This window comes from Berghia stephanieae, chromosome 2, assembly GCF_034508935.2.
Source record: "Berghia stephanieae isolate SIO BIC M18660-M18661 chromosome 2, UCSD_Bste_1.3, whole genome shotgun sequence".
Lineage (NCBI taxonomy): Eukaryota > Metazoa > Mollusca > Gastropoda > Nudibranchia > Aeolidiidae > Berghia > Berghia stephanieae.
The window spans coordinates 72,983,392-73,006,380 of NC_088361.1; the positions used below are offsets into that span (position 1 = coordinate 72,983,392).

At 36.8% G+C, this 22,989-nt stretch overlaps 1 protein-coding gene across 2 annotated transcripts in view; it reads left to right on the top strand.

Moving 5' to 3' along the window:
• Positions 1 to 22,989, top strand: part of LOC144965497 (fibroblast growth factor receptor-like 1) — a 344,965-nt gene that overhangs the window by 311,370 nt on the left and 10,606 nt on the right. For both annotated transcript variants that reach the window (XM_078900896.1, XM_078900895.1), the window contains exons 4-7: positions 7,788 to 8,043; positions 9,516 to 9,548; positions 12,528 to 12,812; positions 19,420 to 19,443. In XM_078900896.1, the coding sequence (XP_078757022.1) occupies positions 7,788 to 8,043; positions 9,516 to 9,548; positions 12,528 to 12,812; positions 19,420 to 19,443 (598 nt within the window). The remainder of the gene's footprint in view (positions 1 to 7,787; positions 8,044 to 9,515; positions 9,549 to 12,527; positions 12,813 to 19,419; positions 19,444 to 22,989) is intronic.

A 22,989-nucleotide genomic window follows, 5' to 3' on the forward strand; every position in this document is an offset into this window, starting at 1 on the left:
AGAGGAGTGTAGGTCCCCGCCCCCATGAGGGATTAAATTCGTCCAAACCGACTTCCATCTCGTATGTGCAGCTCTGTCCGTAGTCAGGGAATCTGCGTACAATTGTTGCCGGGACTTATTTCGGCTCGAAACTGGGGCACCGTCCATTATGCGCATGAGAGGGGTATCCCCATTCCCTCTTTCTTTGATCTTACTCAGCCAGTTTCCCGTAATCGTCTCCCTCCGGACATCGGGGGGCTGGATCGCTGCCATTATCGGGCCCCATTCTCTAGGGGTTGTTGCTAGCGTTCCCGACACTATGTGCATCGACTTGCGAAGTTTTACATCCACCTTCTCAACGTTTCTGCTTCTACCCCACACTGGAGCGCAATACTCCGCGTTGGAATAGCATAGTGCCAGGGCGGACGTTCTCAGGAGCGCTTGGCTAACGCCCCAAGTCGATCCCGCCAGCTTCCTCAGAAGACTATTCCGCTTCTCTATCTTCCGGGCAACCCCTTCGAGATGCACCCGATAGGTAAGGCTGCGATCCAACGTCACCCCTAGATATTTTGGATGCGGCTCATATGGAAGTGGCTGGTCCCCGACTAGGACATTCAGTTTGCGGGTTTGCCAGCCACTGCATAAGTGAAATGCAGTGGCCACGGTTTTTGAAGTGTTCATCTTCAGGTACCACTTGTCAAAGTAGGATTTGAGTCTGGTGACGTCCTCGCTGAGTACGCTCTCGAGACGGGTCCACACTTTACTCTGAGTAACGAGTGCCCAGTCGTCCGCGTATCCCAGCCTCAGGGAGGAAGTGTTCGGCATATCGCTAATGTAAACGTTAAACAACATTGGCGCAAGTACCGACCCCTGAGGGACCCCGTTCTTCAGTTTCCTTACGTGGAATTGCCTTTACTTTCCCCTAAGATCGAAGAGAACAACTTCAAGGTCTTTTTGCACCTTATGATTTTTGCAATTTTGAGCATCAACCCTTCGCACCAGACCGTATCGTACGCCGCTGATAGGTCTATAAAGACAGCACCTGTTTGCTGTTTTCTCTCGAACCCGTGCTCAGTATGCTCTGTAAGGACAATGACCTGCTCCGTGGTGCACCTCCCTTCCCTGAAGCCTGCCTGCTCGGGTGGCAGGGCAGCGTCTAGGACCGGCCCCGATCGGTTTAATAGAACACGCTCCAACAATTTGTAAAGACAGCTCAGCAGCGATATGGGTCTGTAACTGTCTGGCTCCTTCGCCAGTTTCCCTGGCTTCAGGATGGCAACTATCTTCGCATGCTTCCACACTTGTGGAAGCTTTCCTTTTGCAAGGACGTCGGACATTGACTCTGCTAGCCAGGTCCGTGCCCTGGGGCCCAGATGCGTCACCATATCGGGATATACACCATCTATCCTGCTGCTTTGCCGTTCTTCACTTCGCTAATGGCTGCACCCACTTCTCGGGGACTGAACGGGGCCGTCCAGTCCGACTCCTCCGCAGGTAGCGAGTCCAAAATCGTACGGTACGCCTTGCGGACACCGCGCTCAAAAGCCTGATTAGGGACCCGCTTACTACGGTTCCTAATGTTCTTGGCCATTGTGTCTGCCTCGCATTCCGGTGCAGCCTTCGCGTAATTCCGATCTGGGTCCAATTTCTTTATCAGACGCCAAGCGTGGCGGCTGGAGTGTGTAAAGTCGAGACTTTCCACGGTCTCCTGCCACCGTTGCTTCCTTCCCTCTGCCAGAGACTGAAGTAGTCTATCGGCTGCGTCCTGGGACTGGGTCTGCTGGTACTCTCGGTACAGCTCTTCCGACTCTGCTGTCCAGCAAGGGGTGTAGAATTTCCGTTTGCCCCGTGGAATAGAGCGTTGAGCGCTCTTAACCAGTAGCCTACTGAATCTGGTTATATTCTTGGACTTGGGAGGAATGGCAGGGCAGACCTGCTCGATATAGGAACTGAATTCCTCCCAGTCAGCCTTCCTGAAGTTCCATCTACAAAGTGGGAGAGACTGCACCCTCGGTATTGTCACCCCAGCTGTGACAAGAACCGGCCTGTGCTGGCTATGCGGAAAGTCCCCGAGGACTGTTCGCTTCACCTGCAGCGGTTCACCGTTCGCGCCTTTCGTGACGAGGGTGAGGTCTGGAGTATACTCCTTCTTATGGCGGGTACCCCTGAAGGTACCCTTGGCTGTAGGATCGTACACTAGGTGTAGATCATTACAGTCCATCCATGAGCGGAGTTGTCTTCCTGCCTCGTTGCAGTCTCGGTAGCCCCATTCGTGATGGTGGCTATTAAAGTCTCCCAGACAGATGGAAGGATGGCTGACCACCGGTACTGGTGGTGTAGTCCAAGTCGCTCTAGGTGGTTTGTAAATATTATGCAAACACAGTCCACCTACTTCCACGGAAATTCGGTTCACCCCATTGCTGTCCGTTACGCTCTCAATGACCCTTACCTTCGATGGCTCTTTAGCGTAAACGCTAACCCCTCCTTTGAGCCTCGAAGTGTCCTCGCGTTGGACCACCGTATAGCCTGGGATCTGGAATCGGGAAGATTGCGCGCCTGAGTAAAGGTGGGTCTCCTGTAACAGGAGGATATCTACGCAGTGGGCGGCCAATACCTTTGATAAAAGCTCATTTTTTGCCATACTCTGGCTCTCGACGTTCAGGGACAATATATGCGTCAGTTCGCCATCCCCGCCGTCTCTGTCCCAGCCAGATGACAGAGATGCGAAAGGCTCATACGTCAAAATATATTATTATTGTTATTATTATTATTATTATTATTATTATTATTATTATTATTATTATTATTATTATTATTATTATTATTATTATTATTATTATTATTATTATTATTATCATTATCACCATCATTATTACTCACCATCATCATACCTGCGAAAATTTGCTTCTCCGTTGATATCATAGACAAAAGTTATGACTAAAATTATTATCTCCAACATTTTATTCGGAATCCTTACTATCTACCACAAACACTGTCAGCAGAAACAAAAAAATAAGCGCCACTACTTTCCACTACTACTGTAATTACTACCACCACCATCCCCGCCAGTACTACTACCATCACCACTACTACTACTACTACTACTACTACTACTACTACTACTACTACTACTACTACTACTACTACTACTACTACTACTACACTGCTGCTGCAGCATCAACAACAACAACAACAATTACTATTTCTACTACTACTACTATACTACTATAACTACTACTACTGCTACTACAACAACTACTACTATTACTACTACTACTACTACTACTACTACTACTACTACTACTACTACTACTACTACTACTTAGACGACGACGACGACGACGACCACGAAGACCAAGACAACTACAACGGCAATGACATCGACTACTTAAACAACAACAACAACAACAACAACAACAACAACAACAACAACGACAAAAACAACAATTACTACTACTAACACTACTCCTACTATTACTAATATTATTATTGTTATTATGTCTCCACTATTATGACTACTGGTGGTACTACTACTACTACTACTACTACTACTACTACTACTACTACTACTACTACTACTACTACTACCACTACTACTACTACTACTACTACTACTACTACTACTACTACTACTATTAACGAAAGAGTGAAAATGGAAAGGCTTCGTATGGGAACAAAACAGACAACAATACTCAAATAAACGTGGAAAACAAATAAAATATAATGAAAAATAACTTCTTGTATCGTCTGTACTCAATGGTGGTTGCATTATGAATGAAATGTTAGCGTGGTCTGGGTAGCGGATAGGGTGCCCCAGGGGGGTGATACAATTGATAAGGAAAGGTCAGCATCAGAGAACAGAACCTTCCAGAAAATAATGGAAGATAAAAGACATATTAGTGGTGGTAGTAGTGGTAGTAATAGTAGTAGTAGTAGTAGTAGTAGTAGTAGTAGTAGTAGTAGTAGTAGTAGTAGTAGTAGTAGTAGTAGTAGTAGTAGTAGTAGTAGTAGTAGTAGTAGTAGTAGTAGTGACAGTTAGTAGAAGTAGAAAGCTGTGGCACAGTAGGGGGTGAGGTGAAAAAGTCACGGCGTAGGTGGGGGATGGGGGGGGGGGGCGGTTGTTGAATAAGGGACGGTCGAATCTTCGCGAAGGAAATACAATCAGAAAAGACGAACGGTCGCATGGCGATGTGATAGTAAAGTGGAATATACAGATAAATAGATGGATAGATAGATAGATAGATAGATAGATAGATAGATAGATAGATAGGTAGATAGATAGATAGATAGATAGATAGATAGATAGATAGATAGATAGATAGATAGATAGATAGATAGATAGACAGATAGACAGACAGACGTATAGACAGATAGATCGATAGGTAAATGTATATGTAGATAGATAGATAGATAGATAGATAGATAGATAGATAGATAGATAGATAGATAGATAGATAGATAGATAGATAGATAGATAGATAGATAGATAGATAGATAGATAGATAGAAAAGAGGGGAGAGAAGAATTAAAAATTATAATAATAATGAGGGGGGGGGAGGCGGACCGGTAGAGAGGGGGAATTGAGAGAGAGAGAGAGAGAGAGAGAGAGAGAGAGAGAGAGAAAGGGGGGGGGGGTATTTGTGTACTGTTGTGCTGACGAAGGGTTTGTACCCGAAACGTCCATTGTCTGTTTTTTTCCCATACGAAACCTTTCCATTTTCACTCTTTCGTTGGTATTTTACGATCACCCGCTTCAGGCTGCCCTTACCGTTTTCTACTACTACTACTACTACTACTACTACTACTACTACTACTACTACTACTACTACTACTACTAATACTTCTGCTACTACTGCTATCATTACTACTACTACTACTGCTAACACTACTACTACTACTACTACTACTACTACTACTACTACTACTACTACTACTACTACTACTACTACTACTACTACTACTATTACTATTACTATAGTCAGATATTTAATAAACGGCGCATGTTTTTCTTCTTTTTTTCTGCTGTCCCTCAATGCACGGCTGCAAAAGTTTCTATGAACCTCCGAATCAATTTGTCTTAATCAAAAAAATATTTTTCATTAATTGTAAAAGAATAGGAAATGATTTCGTTTATAACAGCTATATTAAAATTGATAACTGGTACGAATCGTATCTCATAGATGATTTACAGTATCCAAATTATGACTTTTCCGCTTATCCATTTCAAAGGAACTCGTTAAAATGGAAAGTTCAGTTAATTGAAAATAACCGATATACATTCAGTATCTGATTATGAAGGAACGAATGATAATCCTTAACTTTCAGACATTTACATTTTATAACTATAAATACACATTACTGATGAATACAAATGAAAGTGAACACATTATACACTTTCAACATTATTTTGATTGCAAAATTAATATAAATAGCTTCTGTTTATGCCAAAGAGGATTACATAAATTTAATGTAAACTGGTCAAAAGTAGAAATTCATCAATTTATGATACATTGTTTCCACAAATATGTACATGTGTTCAGCAATAATAACAACTACAACAACAACAAAGACAAACTGGCCACATCAATCATCACATTCTAATGAATGACGAGGTTGAGGAAAAAGAGGAATGAAACGACTATGAAAAGATTTCGTGGCATCACTCTATCCAATGAAATGTAATTTTCCTCCAGTTTGCAAAGGTTGGAGCATGCATTTTACCAGTCTTCCCTGGTTATATCATTTATTGCCTCGTCGGTGAGAGTAAATTTGGTGTTCCACCTCTCACCTTTCCCTATACTTGGGTCCAAATGAACTCGATTGGATTGCGCTCACACTGATATGGGTGAAGTCTCGCAACCTCGTGTCAAAACATTGATTAGACAGTCTGCTTTGAAAACTGTGTCTGGTTTGTTTCTTGTCTCTTGGAGTACAGTTGGGCCTTTGATAAATAGTCAGGATATGTAGTACTGTCTGTTAGGAGCCATGAAATCATATCAGCTTCATAGTTGCCGAAGTTGGAGCATTGAGGTGACCATGGGCCACCGAATTGTAGCATTGTCCAATGCAATACGGCTGGGTGCTTCGAGGAAGGCAGCAAACGGTTCTTTAGCCAGTCTTCAAACACCTCTGCATTGACCCCAGAATGATAGTCTCTAGATGATGCATTATACAAACAAAATGGTATGGCATTCTTATAAATACCCAGTATCTTCACCACCTGCAAGAATATCAATGATCCTCTGTCCAGAACTCATGTGTCTTTTTCTACCCGAATTATCAGATTTCTTTTCGCAGCTTTACGAGAGTGTCGTATCGTATAGTTTTAAAGCGCATAATATGTTTAAAAGGCCTATAAATGCTCGGGGAAACATTCGTACATAGATACAATTTTTCAAAGTTATATAAACACCTTTCATTGTTATATGACAATAATGAGTATATTATAATCAGTATTTCAAATGATATAGAACTAGAGGTTTCATATCGGCAATTGTGAAAGGATGTAGATAATAAACAATAAATCATAAATTCAAAATTTAAGACAAACTACATAAGTTGTAAGTTTATAGCAGTTAAAGCGAGTTGTTATTATTCGGAAACAAGTATGACGTGAACTCACAATCACTAGCCGGAACTAAGTGTCAGCACGAGATATTTGGAAAAAACGATGAATTCATCTCATACTTTGTGGTGCGTGACTTGTTTAGATTTTTTACAGTGTACAATCTCGAATTTTATGACAGCGGTTTTAATTTAGTTTTTTATAGGTCTTAAAGAAGAAAGCTTTATTGATATGGCATCAACACGGTTCAAAATCGATATTCAGTTAAGACAAATTTATTCAAATGTTATCACAACTTTTTACAACTTTTGATAGAGGGACAGATGAGAAAAACCAGAAAAACACGCTCCATTAATATAAAAATCTGACTAGTTCTTCTACTATCGTGCTGCTGTTGAGAATGATACTATTACTATGAAATATGTAAAGTGTTATAAGTAATTCAAATATACACCTTCAGTATCCACAAAGTGCTCTAAGGCGCTACAAAGTTTCCTAAAATTAAAGAACTCGGGTGCGTCTTTGATTTTTGATCTATTGGGTTCCAAATGTTTGGGGCCCCGACAGATTTTTGCAGTTAGAGATAGTTTACAATGAGAATATTAATCAGTCTTACATTTTGGGCTTGGAGTGGTCTAGAAGTTGTATATAATTCAAGAAGCCCAAAGAGATAAGAAGCGGTATACCATTTAGGCATTTGAACACCATTGTGACAATTTTGAACTCCACTCCCTCTTTAACATGAATCGTATGGACGGGCCTGGCGTGCTCTGTAAGGCTCACTAATCTAATGCCTTATTTTGAGCTTTCTGCATTCTATCATAATACACCTAAGAATTAGCATTGCAGTAATGAGATGTTACTACTACTACTACTACTACTACTACTACTACTACTACTACTACTACTACTACTACTACTACTACTACGACCACTACGACTACTACTACTACTACTACTACTACTACTACTACTACTATTACTACTACTACTACTGCTACTACTACTACTACTACTACTACTACTACTACTACTACTACTACTACTACTGATGCTACTACTACTACTACTACTACTACTACTACTACTACTACTTCTACTACTACTACTCCTACAACTACTACGGCTACTACTACCACTACTAATACTACTATTATTACCACAACCACCACTGCTGCGGCTGCTGCTGTTGTTGTCAATTGTCAGATTGTCATACAGTATGTTTTTTATCATTTATCAACAGGTCATCTGGAAGAAAGTAACTCAATACAATCCCATCACTGTCGGAGACTATATCTTTGCTCCAGAGTCCCGGTACGACATTATCCGTAATGACCCGTACATGACGCGGGAACAATACGAACGGTACAGACACGGAGAAGAAAACCCCAGATGGAACCTGCAGATCAGCAACGTCGGCATGCAAGATGCAGGGACATACGAATGTCAGATTAGTACAAAGGAAGATATCATGCGTGTTGTGACGTTACATGTCGTCGGTAAGATATGTTTAAATATAGTCTTGTAGACGTTTTGAACAATTAAAGTTTTAACAAATCACTCATTATTTCAAATTGTTACACAATGGTAATATTCTGGTGGAGTAATAAGTACAAGGGTTAAAGATAAATGTATATTGGCAAACGCGCGCAATACTCCTATACTCCTATAAACACATGTTTGTTTTGACGAAAAATGTATTTCATGCAGTGGGTTGATAACGTTAAAATGTTTTGAAACATTACATGGTAAAATGAGACAAAATGGCTCATCGCATTTTTGTAGGCGTACATTCGAGAATGAAACAAATGCTTGCTACCCATTTGAAAAGATAATCGTCTATTTCAAAGTTATTTTTCTCACATCTATTCATTACAAAGTCATACATCGTCATTTTGCACTGGCAGAAGAAATAACGCTTTGAAAAATAGAATTCTGCTCGTTCATTTGTCCGTCCGCTGCTTTACAAATTAAGTAAAAATGAAATATAGCGTTTTGTCATGTACCATGATAAAGTCTCATGGAACTAAGTGTATCCCGGTTTCTATAGTGTTAAACGGACAATAGCATTTACTTGTTATCCTTTGAATAAATGGCTAGTCTATAACAATGTGTGTCTGTCAATCCAATAGACCCAGCTACCCAATAACTGCTGGGCGGACAGGAAGACAAGAAAAATATATATCGACTGCACGCGAGATCGATACCAATACCTTTGGTTATGAAGCGAATGCTCTACTGAGCTATCGGTATCTCCATTCTGATGGGAAGGTCCTGGGTTCGAGTCTCGCTCTGCGCATAGTTGAGTCCTTGGAAAAGGCTCTTTACTCATATTCTCTCACCGTACTCAGGTGTAAAATGAGTACCTGGCCGTTAACTGTGTTGTCTCTGTCCGAAAAATTGTAATATCGCCTAACAGGCGTCATGTCCCGTCCTACCTGTTAAATGTTGCTGTTGGCCAGGGACCCCTTGTAAAGAGCTTTGAGCACGTTTAGTGGATGTTGCACTATATAAAAGCTCAATTAAAAAAAACACTCTTTATTAAAATGGTATTATCAAAAAGAACAGGATTACTTATCAGCCGTGTGTATCACTTTCGATCTGAAAATAGTTTTAAACAGTTACGTGCAATTCATACCAGTTACATAATCGTTATTTGTCAAATAGTCCTATAAATACACTACCTGGGCTTCAAGGATTTTGAAGTTTTGGACAAGATTTGGGTCAGTTAAATCGATCGATATTTACAGGACGAGTTTCCTGGCCAAAGTCTTTAACATGTGTTGTTTTCTTTTCAAATTACGAGGATAATGCAGCTGCAAGTCCACTTCCCTGGGTGATAAAAGTATGGATATAATTTGTCCATAATTTTTATACTATGCCATCCTCCTTACCCCTGCCTGGTATAATATCATATCTGTGTTATAAATCCATGTGCTTTAATATCTTCATTTGTCTTCCTCGTCCACAGAGGATAAATCACGACGGAATCTAAAAAAGACAGGCGAGTCTCTTTATTTCACTATGTAGTTGCTCCCTTTCCCACAACGTTATTATGACTATTTCATACTGACATTATTTTGTTATTTACCATAATTGAACCGCTGTTTCGCATAAGTTTGGTACTGCTTCCATCTAAGTCTTCGTTTCATATAACGACGAGATATAAATTATATAAGTAAAATGATAAACTTTTGTGACTTGTGATTATCTATATCAAAGTCAATATCTAGCCAAATACAATTACATGGAAATATAAATCTACTATAGGCTAACTTTTATCTAAAGAACAATAATGAAATAGCACCTTCAATTTAATTTACAAAGACAGATTATGTGCCCTTTGTTACTTTTGTTGACAAAATATGAATGAGACTAAAGACAAATGCGAGATGGCATGTTAAGGCGAATAAATAAAATAATGATTGTGTTGTTTATTTGCCTTCAGAACGCCATCATCTGATTCGTGTTGTATTGACAAAGAGGAAACCCGAAACGTCCGCATCATCTGTTATCGTAAATGAATTGAAGATTCTATTCTATTTTATTAATCTTATTTATTTCTTAGAGATTCAATCAGCAATGCATGCAATAACTTATATGTCGTAATGGTCAGCCAAAACCTTGGAGCGAAAAAAATAAATAATGGTATTTTTAATATGAGAAAACTGCAATATAACAACAAAATATGTGATCCACCTTTTATTCTCATTCAATGACTGGGTAAGGTAAACGATGAAAATGAAAGTTGAAGTTAAACTTTTAGAAGTCCTGAATTTAATTTCTTTTGCAAAACAAAAAATACATTTTTGACGAGCTGTTCCAATGTATTATGCCAGAAAAATCAAAATAAAGAAATTAGAGTATAGAGTTATTACCTTGCTTCCCTTCGAATAAAAAAAAAAAAAATATATATATATATATATAGATAGATATATATATATATATATATATATATATATATATATATATATATATATATATATATATATTGAATCGTGTTTGATACAAATATGGTACGAAAAGTGCTCGACATGTAGAAATGGAGCGAATTATTATTTTAATATTTACGACAATGTTTGAGACAGTCTACATTAATGTTTCAGGCCTAATTAGCCATCGTCAGGACTGTGTGTTACATGAGTTTGGTTTGTTGACTGTTGTTGTTTGTTGAAGTGGTTCCGGTTTGTAGTTGATTAACAAGAACTTCCGGCGATGTGGACACGTATTGTACATCTCATTTTTCGTGTTGAGTGTGGCTTCATGATGGTGTTTGATTATAGTATATTTCTCTTCCAGGCATAAGCTACATTGTTTTGATGTTGGTGTGTATCCTGTTGCTTTAGATAAAATTTTCCATGAAATGTTGTGGTCTAGTTTGTTGTCTTTTAATTTCCAAATATGTTCGCTGAGTTTTGTGGATGTTTTTTTTGTTACATCGGCCTCTATAGAGATGACGGACTCGCTATAACCAACAAACGACCAAGAGCGAACGAAAACATCAAAAAACAAATCTGTAAAATATTCCAAAAAAAGCAATTTGAAAATCACGATAGAAGCAAACAAACAAAAAACAGTTGACTTCCTCGATATCACATTCGACATAAAATCCAATTCATTCCAACCGTTCAGAAAACCAAACAACACCATAAGCTGCATTTATAAAAACAGCAACCACCCCAGTTCCGTCATTGAAAACATACCAAAAAGCATAGCACTGAGGGTGAGCAAACTTTCGGAAAAATTCAACGTCGCAGCCACCCCCTAGAAAGAAGCACTCACAAAAAGCGGATACAACACACCATTTGAACACACAGACGCCCCCTCTCATGTAAACCCCAACACAGAAGTGAAGAACGCAAAACAAGAAAACGACATATTACTTGGTTCAACCCACCTCTCGACAAAAACGTCAGTACAAACATTGGACAGCAGTTCCTGAAGTTAATTGATACACACTTTCCAAAACACCACAAGCTACATAAAATTATCAACAGGAATACCATAAAAATAAGCTACCTGTGTATGCGCAACATAGAACAAATAATTTCAAGCCACAACAAAATATATTAATACACCACGGACAAGAGCAATACCCACCCACCAGAAAATGCAACTGCAAAAATAAGGAACATTGCCCGCTAAACAAACCATGTTTAGAATCAAGTTTAATTTACCAAACCACAGTCACTGAAACTAAAACAAACAAGCAAGAAAAATATGTAGCACTAACGGAAAATAACTTCAAAACAAGATACGACCTCCACACCTCAACATTTAGAAACACTAACAAAAAAAAACATCCACAAAATTTAGCGAACATATTTGGAAATTAAAAGACAACAAACTAGACCACAACATTTCATGGAAAATTTTATCTAAAGCAACAAGATACACACCAACATCAAAACAATGTAGCTTATGCCTGGAAGAGAAATATACTATAATCAAACACCATCATGAAGCCACACTCAACACGAAAAATGAGATGTACAATACGTGTCCACATCGCCGGAAGTTCTTGTTAATCAACTACAAACCGGAACCACTTCAACAAACAACAACAGTCAACAAACCAAACTCATGTAACACACAGTCCTGACGATGGCTAATTAGGCCTGAAACATTAATGTAGTCTGTCTCAAACATTGTGGTAAATATTAAAATAATATATATTTTATATATATATATATATATATATATATATATATATATATATATATATATATATATATATATATATATATATATATAATCACTTGCAAATCCTTGCGCAAGATCTTGTCTCAGCTACTTTACCAATGTTTTATTAGACGGAGATCAGAAATAAACTTCTCCGACTATGAAGTTCCCTTCCGACTGATTTATCGTAACCAGTACGTTAAATCTAGAAAATGTTTGTATATGGCTTTTTTAAAAATTTTAAATACGCTAACAGCATTGTGAATAATATAAATAATCAATGTTTGCACTCAAATTACAGGTATAAAACTCACAGGTACAGATTATGTTGAAAAAGGTTCAACAATTGACCTGAACTGTACAGCCACGTCCATAGACTACCGCCCCAAAGGGGTGGATTGGTTCAAGGACGGTAGTCGCATCAAAGTAGGCAGGAGAACGTTAATCAACGAGTACCTGGAGAGTGACACCAACATCCTTCACAGCCGTTTGGAGATTCACAGGTCCCAGATGGAAGACGCCGGTACTTACGTCTGCCGGTTTTCACAGTCTCATGTCCAGAGTATTAAAGTTATTGTCTTAAATAGTAAGTTTTAAATCTCTTGTCAGTACCTCATAATTTTATTTTCCCTTTCACAGACAATTCCAGGTTCCAAACATTAAAATGATTCTTCTTTTCGCCTGGTGTTAGAGGCCATTTCCTAGGAATTCCATTAAGGATTATAGACAACCTATCAAAGTCTGACGTCAATAGAAACCACACATGGTGTCCAAACGAGCACATTGTTGGTTAATAATCTCCCCACCCCCCTCCCCCCCCCCCCCCCCCCACCCCTAAATGCTTGAAGCGGGGAATTTCTGAATTTCTTGGGTCCCCGAGTCACAGCGCAATGCCGTATCCACTCGGCCATATTAAATCTGCGATCAATCCTGTTTCAGATTTTGATTTAAGACATGATACTTTCTTCGTCAAGAATATGAAACCATATAATATGTATATCAAAAAGCGACATCTTCCAAAGTATCATTGATCATAACCTGAAGCAGATGTCAGATAGGAAAACTGGGTAGCATGATGCGACAACGCATCTATGATAAGCTGGCAAGGATACAAACTTCTTTTGTAAATAGAAGTGCTCGAATAAAGAGAGACACTTTAGAAATTATTTTTTAAAAAGCACAAACATGAAAACTTGAAACCACTCCCGAATCAGAAGGTTTTTAAAGAAGACATCATAGCAGAACTGACCAGTAGATTTTTGACCAATCAAAACACGGGGTTTGTAACACACCTTCAAACTCGCTCGGAGAACCATAACTGGTTGTTTCCAAACAATAAAGAAAAACTGATATTGATGCCATTCTACGCTTTTAGCCCGCTAGTTGTTGAGTGGTAAGTTCTCACTAAATTCTCTTAGTCAGACTATAAACGTTCAAGATTACATATAGTTTAATCAGGCTAGTAGAAAAAGTGAGTATTTTATTTAAACGCATACCATCGATGGTGAAACCCGTGTAATTCTCGATACCGATGGGCGTGATTATGTTCCTTCCATAATTAGTTAGCGCAGCAGATGCATTGCGAAGGGAAGTGCCCCTAATTTTAATCAGTTTGGAAACACGATAGGGGCATGTCCTCGCATTATTTGAGACATATGTTTGATTATTCTTTTAATAATTAGTTTTCTAAGGAGACATACAGGAAGAATGACACATGAAGAAATGTCTATATGGTTTCGTCTGAATTCGGCCATACAACTAAATAACGCTCTTGTTTAAATTTGGGCAGAAAACTTAATAATTCATTTATCAAAAGAGAAAGCTGGTTTCAACATGTCACAGAGACATAAACCAGTGACTTCCCGAAAGACAAGTTTGGCGTCATCTTGTTCATCGATAATTACAATTTATCATGAAGTCTAATAGTTCCCTGACCAAAAAGAATAAAAATATTTTGTCATTGTACGACAGAATTATAGAGCTAGTTGTCTTTCAATTATTAAACAATGTTTGAATTTTTGTTTGACGTCATAATAATTAAGATTGTTCGATATAGTACGCTCATAGTGAAATCGGCGTATTTTATCTCTTGTATAACTGAATTCGTTCATGACACGTTAATGGGAATCGAGATAGAATTAGTTCTTCAAAGCTTCCTACATCAGTTCTTAGTGCTTAGGCCACTGGGACCCCCCCCCCCCCCCCCTTTGGGAGTTTATGACACTATGTTTTTCAAATAATAGAACTTATTGGCCATACAAATTCCACTGTTACCGTAAAAATAAGTGTCATTTAAGAGAGTTATGGCCCTTTGAAAAAAGTGAGTTGTGTCCCCTTGCAAAAAAGAGACAACATTTCTTTCAAAGGCTCTGGAGACTACAATATTAATTCGAATATATGCAAATTGGGTATCAAACTGAAGGAAATTGAATATACTATCAAACTATGTGCACAAGCTTTCAATTTGTAAATATTTTATAGATTCACAGAAAGTTGAAACAATTTGTCATTAATCTCATGAAGTGTCCTATCTAAACTTATGGGCTATTTCAGTGTTTTACACAAAAATTATTTTAAATATGGCCAAAAACAGCATGTTCATTAAAAATGTAGCCCTGAAGAAAGCTATGGCCCAAGCCTCAACAACAACCTTCATATTTCTACGTCACAGGAAAAACTAAAAGTGTACGCAACCCTTAAATTTTTCTCCACTTTGTGGGATGCCAAATTCATCATAATTTTCATTCTTTTTAAACATGGTATTGATGTCCAGTTGTCACATTTAAAAGTAAGTTGAAGGTGTGGTAAAAACAATAGATATATCATGAAAAAAGACTAATTTGTTCACAACCAAGTGAAGCATCATTACCGAAGACTTTTGAACGAAATCGCATTGTTATATTATGAAGAATAATTGATACTCAAAAGGGATTCTTGATTCAAGATGCAGTAAGTACATAAAAACATATCCTTATGTGTTTTGCAAACATGCTTTACTCCTTAACAGTTTGCACTGCTCACCAATTTATTACATATCCTCATCATCAGTAGCAAAATCCTCTTCGTCCTCTGAAGTGTCGTCAAGGAAATCACTGTCAAAGCTATCACTACCATCCTCGGCATATGTATCTTCGTCAGTACTGGTGCAGCTTTCTTCATACACAATTTCCTGCAACTCATCTGGAATGAAATCATCTTTGAACCACTTTACTTCCAATTCATTTGCAGAATTTCTCTGCCAACCGTTATCCTCTGGTTTTGGAATGCTAGGATTCTGGCACACTGCATTCCTCCAAATGAGAGTTTGAAAGTTGGCTCTTGATATGTGCAGTGACAATACTTGACTACAAGGAGGCATCTGACACAGATCAATTCCACCACTGCATGAGATGGTACCTTTCTTTCCTTTGAAACGCTGGCGAACTATGTCATACCTCACTTTGTTGACACTTGTGCATGAGGTTTTGCCATACAGCTTGCACACAAATGACTCTAACATGAGACAGTCATTACTCGAAACAGCTGCTGATGTTCCAAATCTGGAGAACAGAATTCTAAGATCTTCCTCCTTTTGAAGAAATTTTAGAGCTTTCAGCTTTCCTTGCCCAGCAAAGCAACTTGTTGTGTCACAGCCTGTGAATGCATGGACACCAAGTAATGCATCACACATCTGTTTAGACAAAGTCTTTGCTATCTGAGAGACATTGATTTGTCGCCTGTTGTTGCCACAGCCAGTATCAAAAATCAGGGTCTTTCCAATTGTCTCTGAGAATGAAAGGAGAAGTAAGAAGACATCCGTGTCTGGTGATCTGACAACAATTGTTTCACAGTTTGGTTGGCGGGAAGCATATTGACAGTGCAGTATAATTCGTGTGTCTGCCTCTTCCTGTGATGAGTAGAGATCTAGACAAGGTACAGCTGTGGTAAATTCATCCGTGTCACTGTAAAGTAAGGTGCATCTCTCTTCACAGACAAAGAAGATTTCCCTGTTTCTCAGTTTCTTTGCATATTCGTTACTTTCCCATTCCTTGAGGAGAAACCTGATAAGGGATCTTTTGTTATCAACGCAGCTGAGAAATGATTTCCAACGTCTGGGCACTGTTGTTGCAGATCCTCTTAACAAGTATGCATTATCTTCAGACGATCCTCTCCTCAATCTCTCACAACCTTTGATTGAATCTTCTATGTAAGTATCGGTCACAAAGTGTACACAAGCTGCTTGTGGTAAGGAGGAAAATGTAAGTTTGGCTACTTCACCAAATGTATTTGGGATTGCTGACAGAGTTTGTAACAGTGCATTGCCATCAACAATGTAAACGGTGTTTTTTTTTTTTTTTTGCATAATCCTCGAACATTAATGAATTGTCAGGCGTGAGCTTGTGCAACAGAGTTGCTTTGTTGGTCTTCAGAGGTAAACCATCTGATGAAGCCAGCGACCTTGGAGTAGGTGTTAGAGGATATTGAAGAACTTTTTGAAGATCAACACTGTGCTCTTGGGACAAAACAAGAAGCTGGCCAAATAAATTTATTTGTTCCTTGATTTTGACCACGTTCGTGTCTTTTTTCACTGTTACCACTTTCCTCAATGATGCAAATGTCTTGGTCTTGTTCCGTACTTTCCTGAGCGGACACTCTCTTTGAAGGCTTCATACTGGGAAAATAACTCAGCATACACAGTTGACTGGAGAATTTTATTAGCTGTATGGCTTGAAATTCCTTCGGTGAATTCCTTTATGTAAGACATGAGGTCTTTACTGAGTTTTGAATCCGTGTCCAGCTCAAATTTTGCAAGCAGAAGCCTCTCTAGAGCCTCCAAAATAGACATATGCACTCGTATAGCCCTGTTGTAGTTCTTTCCACTCATAACCCTATCCATAGAACCATGTGCACATAGCCCTGCTTCAGTCACAATTTCTTCAAAACCAGATCCACTTTGGAGCTTTCCCAGGGCACCAAGATATGACATTATGGTGTGAAAGACACCCAGGTGAATAATGACTGTTTTGTAAAGCTGTGGGTTTTGCCAGACAATATCGTAAGCTTTCTTTGCTACAGCAAGGTCAAATGTTACAAATATATATGGCTGACCAAGCTCTTGTGTTGCCTCCAAAGATAGTTGTAGCACCTTCTGTACTGTAGCTGCTTCAGTTATGGGAGCATTGATGACAGGCATATATTCAACAATTGAAGGCATGTTGGTTTCATTTTCATTTTGGGGGTTTGGAGTTGTTGATGAAAGCCAACCTTTCCAGCAAGGGAAACGTTCTCCGTCTGAATTCAACTTCATCCTACAGAACACCCACAGAAAATTATCTTGGTGCAGCTGTCTTTCTTGATTGTTTTCTACTGTTGTTGTAACACCCGGATTAATTTGTGTTATATGTCCCTGAAGCATGCCTGAATTGTGCTAGTGCAAAATCCCTCTTGTTTATTCATCCTGAAGGGAAACAAGTACACTGTAATAGATTTTTTTTTTCAAATTATAGAGAAAATGGCTATCAAAGATTTAAAAACGCTATATGGCTTTGTAAAATATTTTATGATATGAGGCAAAAAATGTGAAATGACAATAAAATTCCACTATTTATTGCATTTGAAGCAATTTTAGGGTGATAAACAATCATTTTATGCACAAAAATGAATTCACGAAAAATTGCACCCGATGACCTTTCAAGGGCCAGAACTCCTGTAAATGATACTTGAAAAAACTGTAACACCCGGATTAATTTGTGTTATATGTTCCTGAAGCATGCCTGAATTGTGCTAGTGCAAAATCCCTCTTGTTTATTCATCCTGAAGGGAAACAAGTACACTGTAATATATTTTTTTTTCAAATTATAGAGAAAATGGCTATCAAAGATTTAAAAACGCTATATGGCTTTGTAAAATATTTTATGATATGAGGCAAAAAATGAGAAATGACAATAAAATTCCACTATTTATTGCATTTGAAGCAATTTTAGGGTGATAAACAATCATTTTATGCACAAAAATGAGTTCACGAAAAATTGCACCCGATGACCTTTCAAGGGCCAGAACTCCTGTAAATGATACTTGAAAAAACTGTAACACCCGGATTAATTTGTGTTATATGTCCCTGAAGCATGCCTGAATTGTGCTAGTGCAAAATCCCTCTTGTTTATTCATCCTGAAGGGAAACAAGTACACTGTAATATATTTTTTTTTCAAATTATAGAGAAAATGGCTATCAAAGATTTAAAAACGCTATATAGCTTTGTAAAATATTTTATGATATGAGGCAAAAAATGAGAAATTACAATAAAATTCCATTATTGATTGTATGTGAAACAATTTTAAGGTGATAAACAACCATTTTATGCACAAAAACGATTTCACAAAAAATTGCACCTAATGACCTTTCAAGGGCCGTAACTCTCGTAAATGACACTTGAAAAAACGGTAACACCCGGATTAATACTCAAGATATATTGTTGTTTCAGAAAAACCATGTGGCGAAAACTCCCCCAGGGGGGGGAGGGTTTCGCCCACTGGCCCATGCACTATCTTTAAACAAGGTCTCCGGAGCAGGAGTTTCCCTCAGTTCTTGGTGTTATTGTTTTTATTTTTTGTTTTACGTTGTTTTTGTGTTTGTTTTGAGTTGTGTTTTTATTTTTTTTTTTTTTTTTGTTGTTGTTGTTTATTTCGTTTTATCTTTTAAAAGATATTAACCCTCTTAGTAATATGGCACTAGTTCATTATAAAGTATTTTCCATTGAGTTGTCGGAATGATTCGTACGTTTGTCATAAGCCATTACCATATTATCCTGTGGGCCATCGGGCGTACGATTGAGATAACCATCCGTTTGACTCTCAAGGTGCTAGGTTAGATAATTTCACTTACCCACCAGCTATTGTGGCACTTGTTTGTACCTTTCCTCTATGATGTGGTCATTAAGTTTTATTAAACATTGACTCAGGATTAAATGAGTGTCTGACTATAACGAGCAACGGATATTGTAAAATTAGGCGCCAAACAGTTCCAAGAGGCCTTGAGGTGGATAATAGATTGAACAAGATTGAACATTATGCAGTGAAGGAACCGTGAAAATGAACTCTATACTTTTGCATATTCGTTTAACCGGTTTTTTTTCAACGTAGATTTGCGCATAGACATTGAACTGGCACATTTTGTCGATCCATTTTGTCTCATACCTTCTTCTTTCTTTCCTTAGCTGATTCATCCAATAAACGGCGTGGTAAGTTATAACCTTCATTTTCATTACTTTTGCATATTTTCCATACAATTCTCTTATACATTTTCATCCTAGAATTATTGCGATCGAAAAATCTTAATTTATTTTCAATGTCTAATAGGAAAATGATTTCAGAACTGATTGCTGCAAGTTGTATATCAATAAATTATGTAAATTAACCGGAATTATATACACATTTTATCTTGGTTTTCTAACTGATTAAAGAGTTATAAAATCCATTCATTATTAACTTTAATTTTCAAAACCCCGCTTTTAATGGGGGGTTTTTCTCTTACCTCACCCCCTCTCATTTATAAGCGATCGGTTTACTATTGAGAGTATAGACGCATCAAATCTTAACAATGTTACGTTTCATTATTTAAACATTTTTTGTACGGTTCCCCTTTAATTCTAATTGCTCATTCAGGTGAACGATGTCATTTTCGCCCAGATTTTATTAAACCATCTAAAAACATCTTATTTAAATTGTTCAAATCAACGTGTACTGATCTGCAGGTCTGATAACCCAAGTTGTTATGGTCTCATTACTGTAATTGAATTACTCTTAAATCGATGCAAAATATTGTCCATTATAACAATATTAAATCAGGCCCATAATTACGTTCGGTCTTCAGACTTGCAAATAAGTGCACCTCGGTTGAAATACTTTGGGTTTTGTTCATAAAAGCAAGATATTTCATTGCTTTTGTAGTTACACTTTTTCTTTTTCTTCTTTTACTAATTTCCATTCTTTTATACAATTAACATCATTTAATCATATTCTTACAGGTACTAATATGGCTTTTGAAATTTCCGATGTGCATGGTCAGAATGAATTACACAAGTTTATAAGAAAGCAGATAATAATTATAAATTCTTTTTAAAAAGAAAGAAATAATAATAATAATAATAATAATAATAATAATAATAATAATAATAATAATAATAATAATAATAATAGTAATAATAATAATAATTATAATTATAATAATAATAATAATAATAATAATAATAATAATAATAATTATTATTATTATTATTATTATTATTATTATTATTATTATTATTATTATTATTATTATTATTATTATTATCATTATCATTATTATTATTATTATTATTATTATTATTATTATTATTATTATTATTATTATCATTATTATTATTATTATAGTTTTTATTGTAATATTGTTAAAAACGGCTATACCAGAATAAAGTCTCATCTCATCGTACAGCACTCCGTATCATAAACTTTTCCAACAAGATAATATTTGTAATTACGTCTTAGATTCTTGAAAGCGTCCAATTGATATTTTCCCTAGATAATTTCAATGCAAATAAAGTCAATTCCCTTAGAAAAAACGCATATTAGTAGAGTCAAAAAACACGTGGTGGTTCACATTCTTGTAAATGTTTATTTTCTTATTTACAGTTGGTAAGATTGATATCTTTGAAAAATAATTGGTCGATTGGAATTACAATTCGACCACTTGAAACTCAGCCAGATGTCACTAAAGTTCAGATGAAGTCAACTACATTTAACAATTAATTACTCGTAAATTATCGATATTTTATAACATCTTTAAGAACAATAAAAACTTTATTATATGTTCAACAAATCACATGAACTCTTTTGTTAAGATTTCCTTCGAATTGTACGAGTTTATTGCGCTTGATTTCATTTTTAGATTAATAAAAGCATTACTCTTTTTCAAATAGCGTGCGTTTTATATATTTTCAAAGAATAAAGTTTACTCTTTTTGATGTCAGTAACAAGCGTATAAAGTTGTAAGCAAATCAAACAATATTGGATTGAGTTATCGCCCATTATAGAAGAGTCACTGCATCGTGCAAAGACTCGAGTTGTTTCACCTTCCGTGTGGAAGTTGGATTTTTTTTCTTCAAATTTGATAAGATTGATATCTAAGGAACAAATTTGGCCGATTGTAATTTCAATTCGACTTCTTGAAGGTTATCCAGATGTCAATCAAATTCAAGGTCAGCTATATTAAACATTTAATTACTTGCAAATTATTGATATTTTATAACGTCCTTAAGAGCATAAATACTTTATTATATGTTAAACACATTACAGGTTCACGTTTTTAAAAGATTTCCTTCGATTTGTACGAGTTATTGCCCTTGGTTTGATTTTTAGATGAATAAAACTATTCCTTTTTATAAAATAAATTGCAAATCACACTTTATTTTCTACTATTCAAATAATACAGTTTACTGTTTTGGATGTCAGTAACAAACAAATAAAGTTAAAAGCAAAATACACAATATTTCTGGATGGGGATCCTGACCTCCCATAGTGGGCAGGGAGGTACATGCTGGAATGAGATTACTTGGTTTTGTCCTGACCCTGGCTGGAATTCCTTGGCTGGGAGGGAAACAGTCGAATGTATAGTTGTAGTTTTGGGAGATGATATTTTTTTCCTTGTAAATCATCTCTCTGTTATGCATTGTATTATGTTTAGTTTACATATTATATTATATGATTGGTAAACATTTGAGTGTATTCCTCTTAGTTGGGACCTGTGCTTGAGTCTGGATGAGACTGTTAGGTATCTCAAACTAAGTACTTTGACGGTGTGCTCTTGGAATCTACATCTGATCCCTATTTGAACCAATTCCCCTTTGTCTTACCTTTTCGTTTGTTATTTAATTGTAATTCTAGAACTTTTTACTATCCCATTTTCTTCCTTTTTACTGGCGCTGATATGACCTTAATGTGTGCAAGCGCCGTAAAACCCTTAAAAACAAAAACAAAACACAATATTTGATTGAGTAATCGCCCATTATGATATTTACTGAACAGTGTAAACGCTCGAGTTGTTTCACACTCGTGTGTATGATTGTTTTTCTTCAAAGTTAGTCAGATCGATATCCTTGAAAAATATTTGGCGGATTGGAATTTCAATTCGACCACTTGAAAGTCATCCATAGGTCACTCAAGTTCAAGGACAGCTATATTTAACACTTAATTACTTCTACGCTTTTGATCATGTTAAACATTTTAGAAAAAAAAAAATTTTTTACCAATTCACAGACACAGTTTTGGGTAAATTGCATTCAATTTGTTTGAACTATTTGAACTATTGCCCTCAATATGATTTATATGTGAGAATTAATATTCCTTTTTCAAAGAATATCTTGCGTATCACTCTTTATTTAATCCTCATCAAAGAATAACATTTGCATATATGAATGTCAATCACAAGCATGTAAAGTAATAAGTAAAACTAACAATATTGGACAGACTTATAATCCTTTAAAGATTAATACTACATATCGAGTAATGGCCCATTGGGAACAGCCATATCACGAAAAAAAAATAATTTTTGTGATTTGGATAAACCTAAGCCGTGATCTAAAAGAATATTTAGGTATGTATCATCAACCTTTCCACCTGTTTTATCATCTTGAGGATTACCCAATGGATACACATAGTCGGATCTCTTTAAATTGGTGGTGGATTAGAGTCAGTGTTTGCAATATGATTTCTTTTTACTTTATAGTATATCAGAAAAAACATCTAAGGAA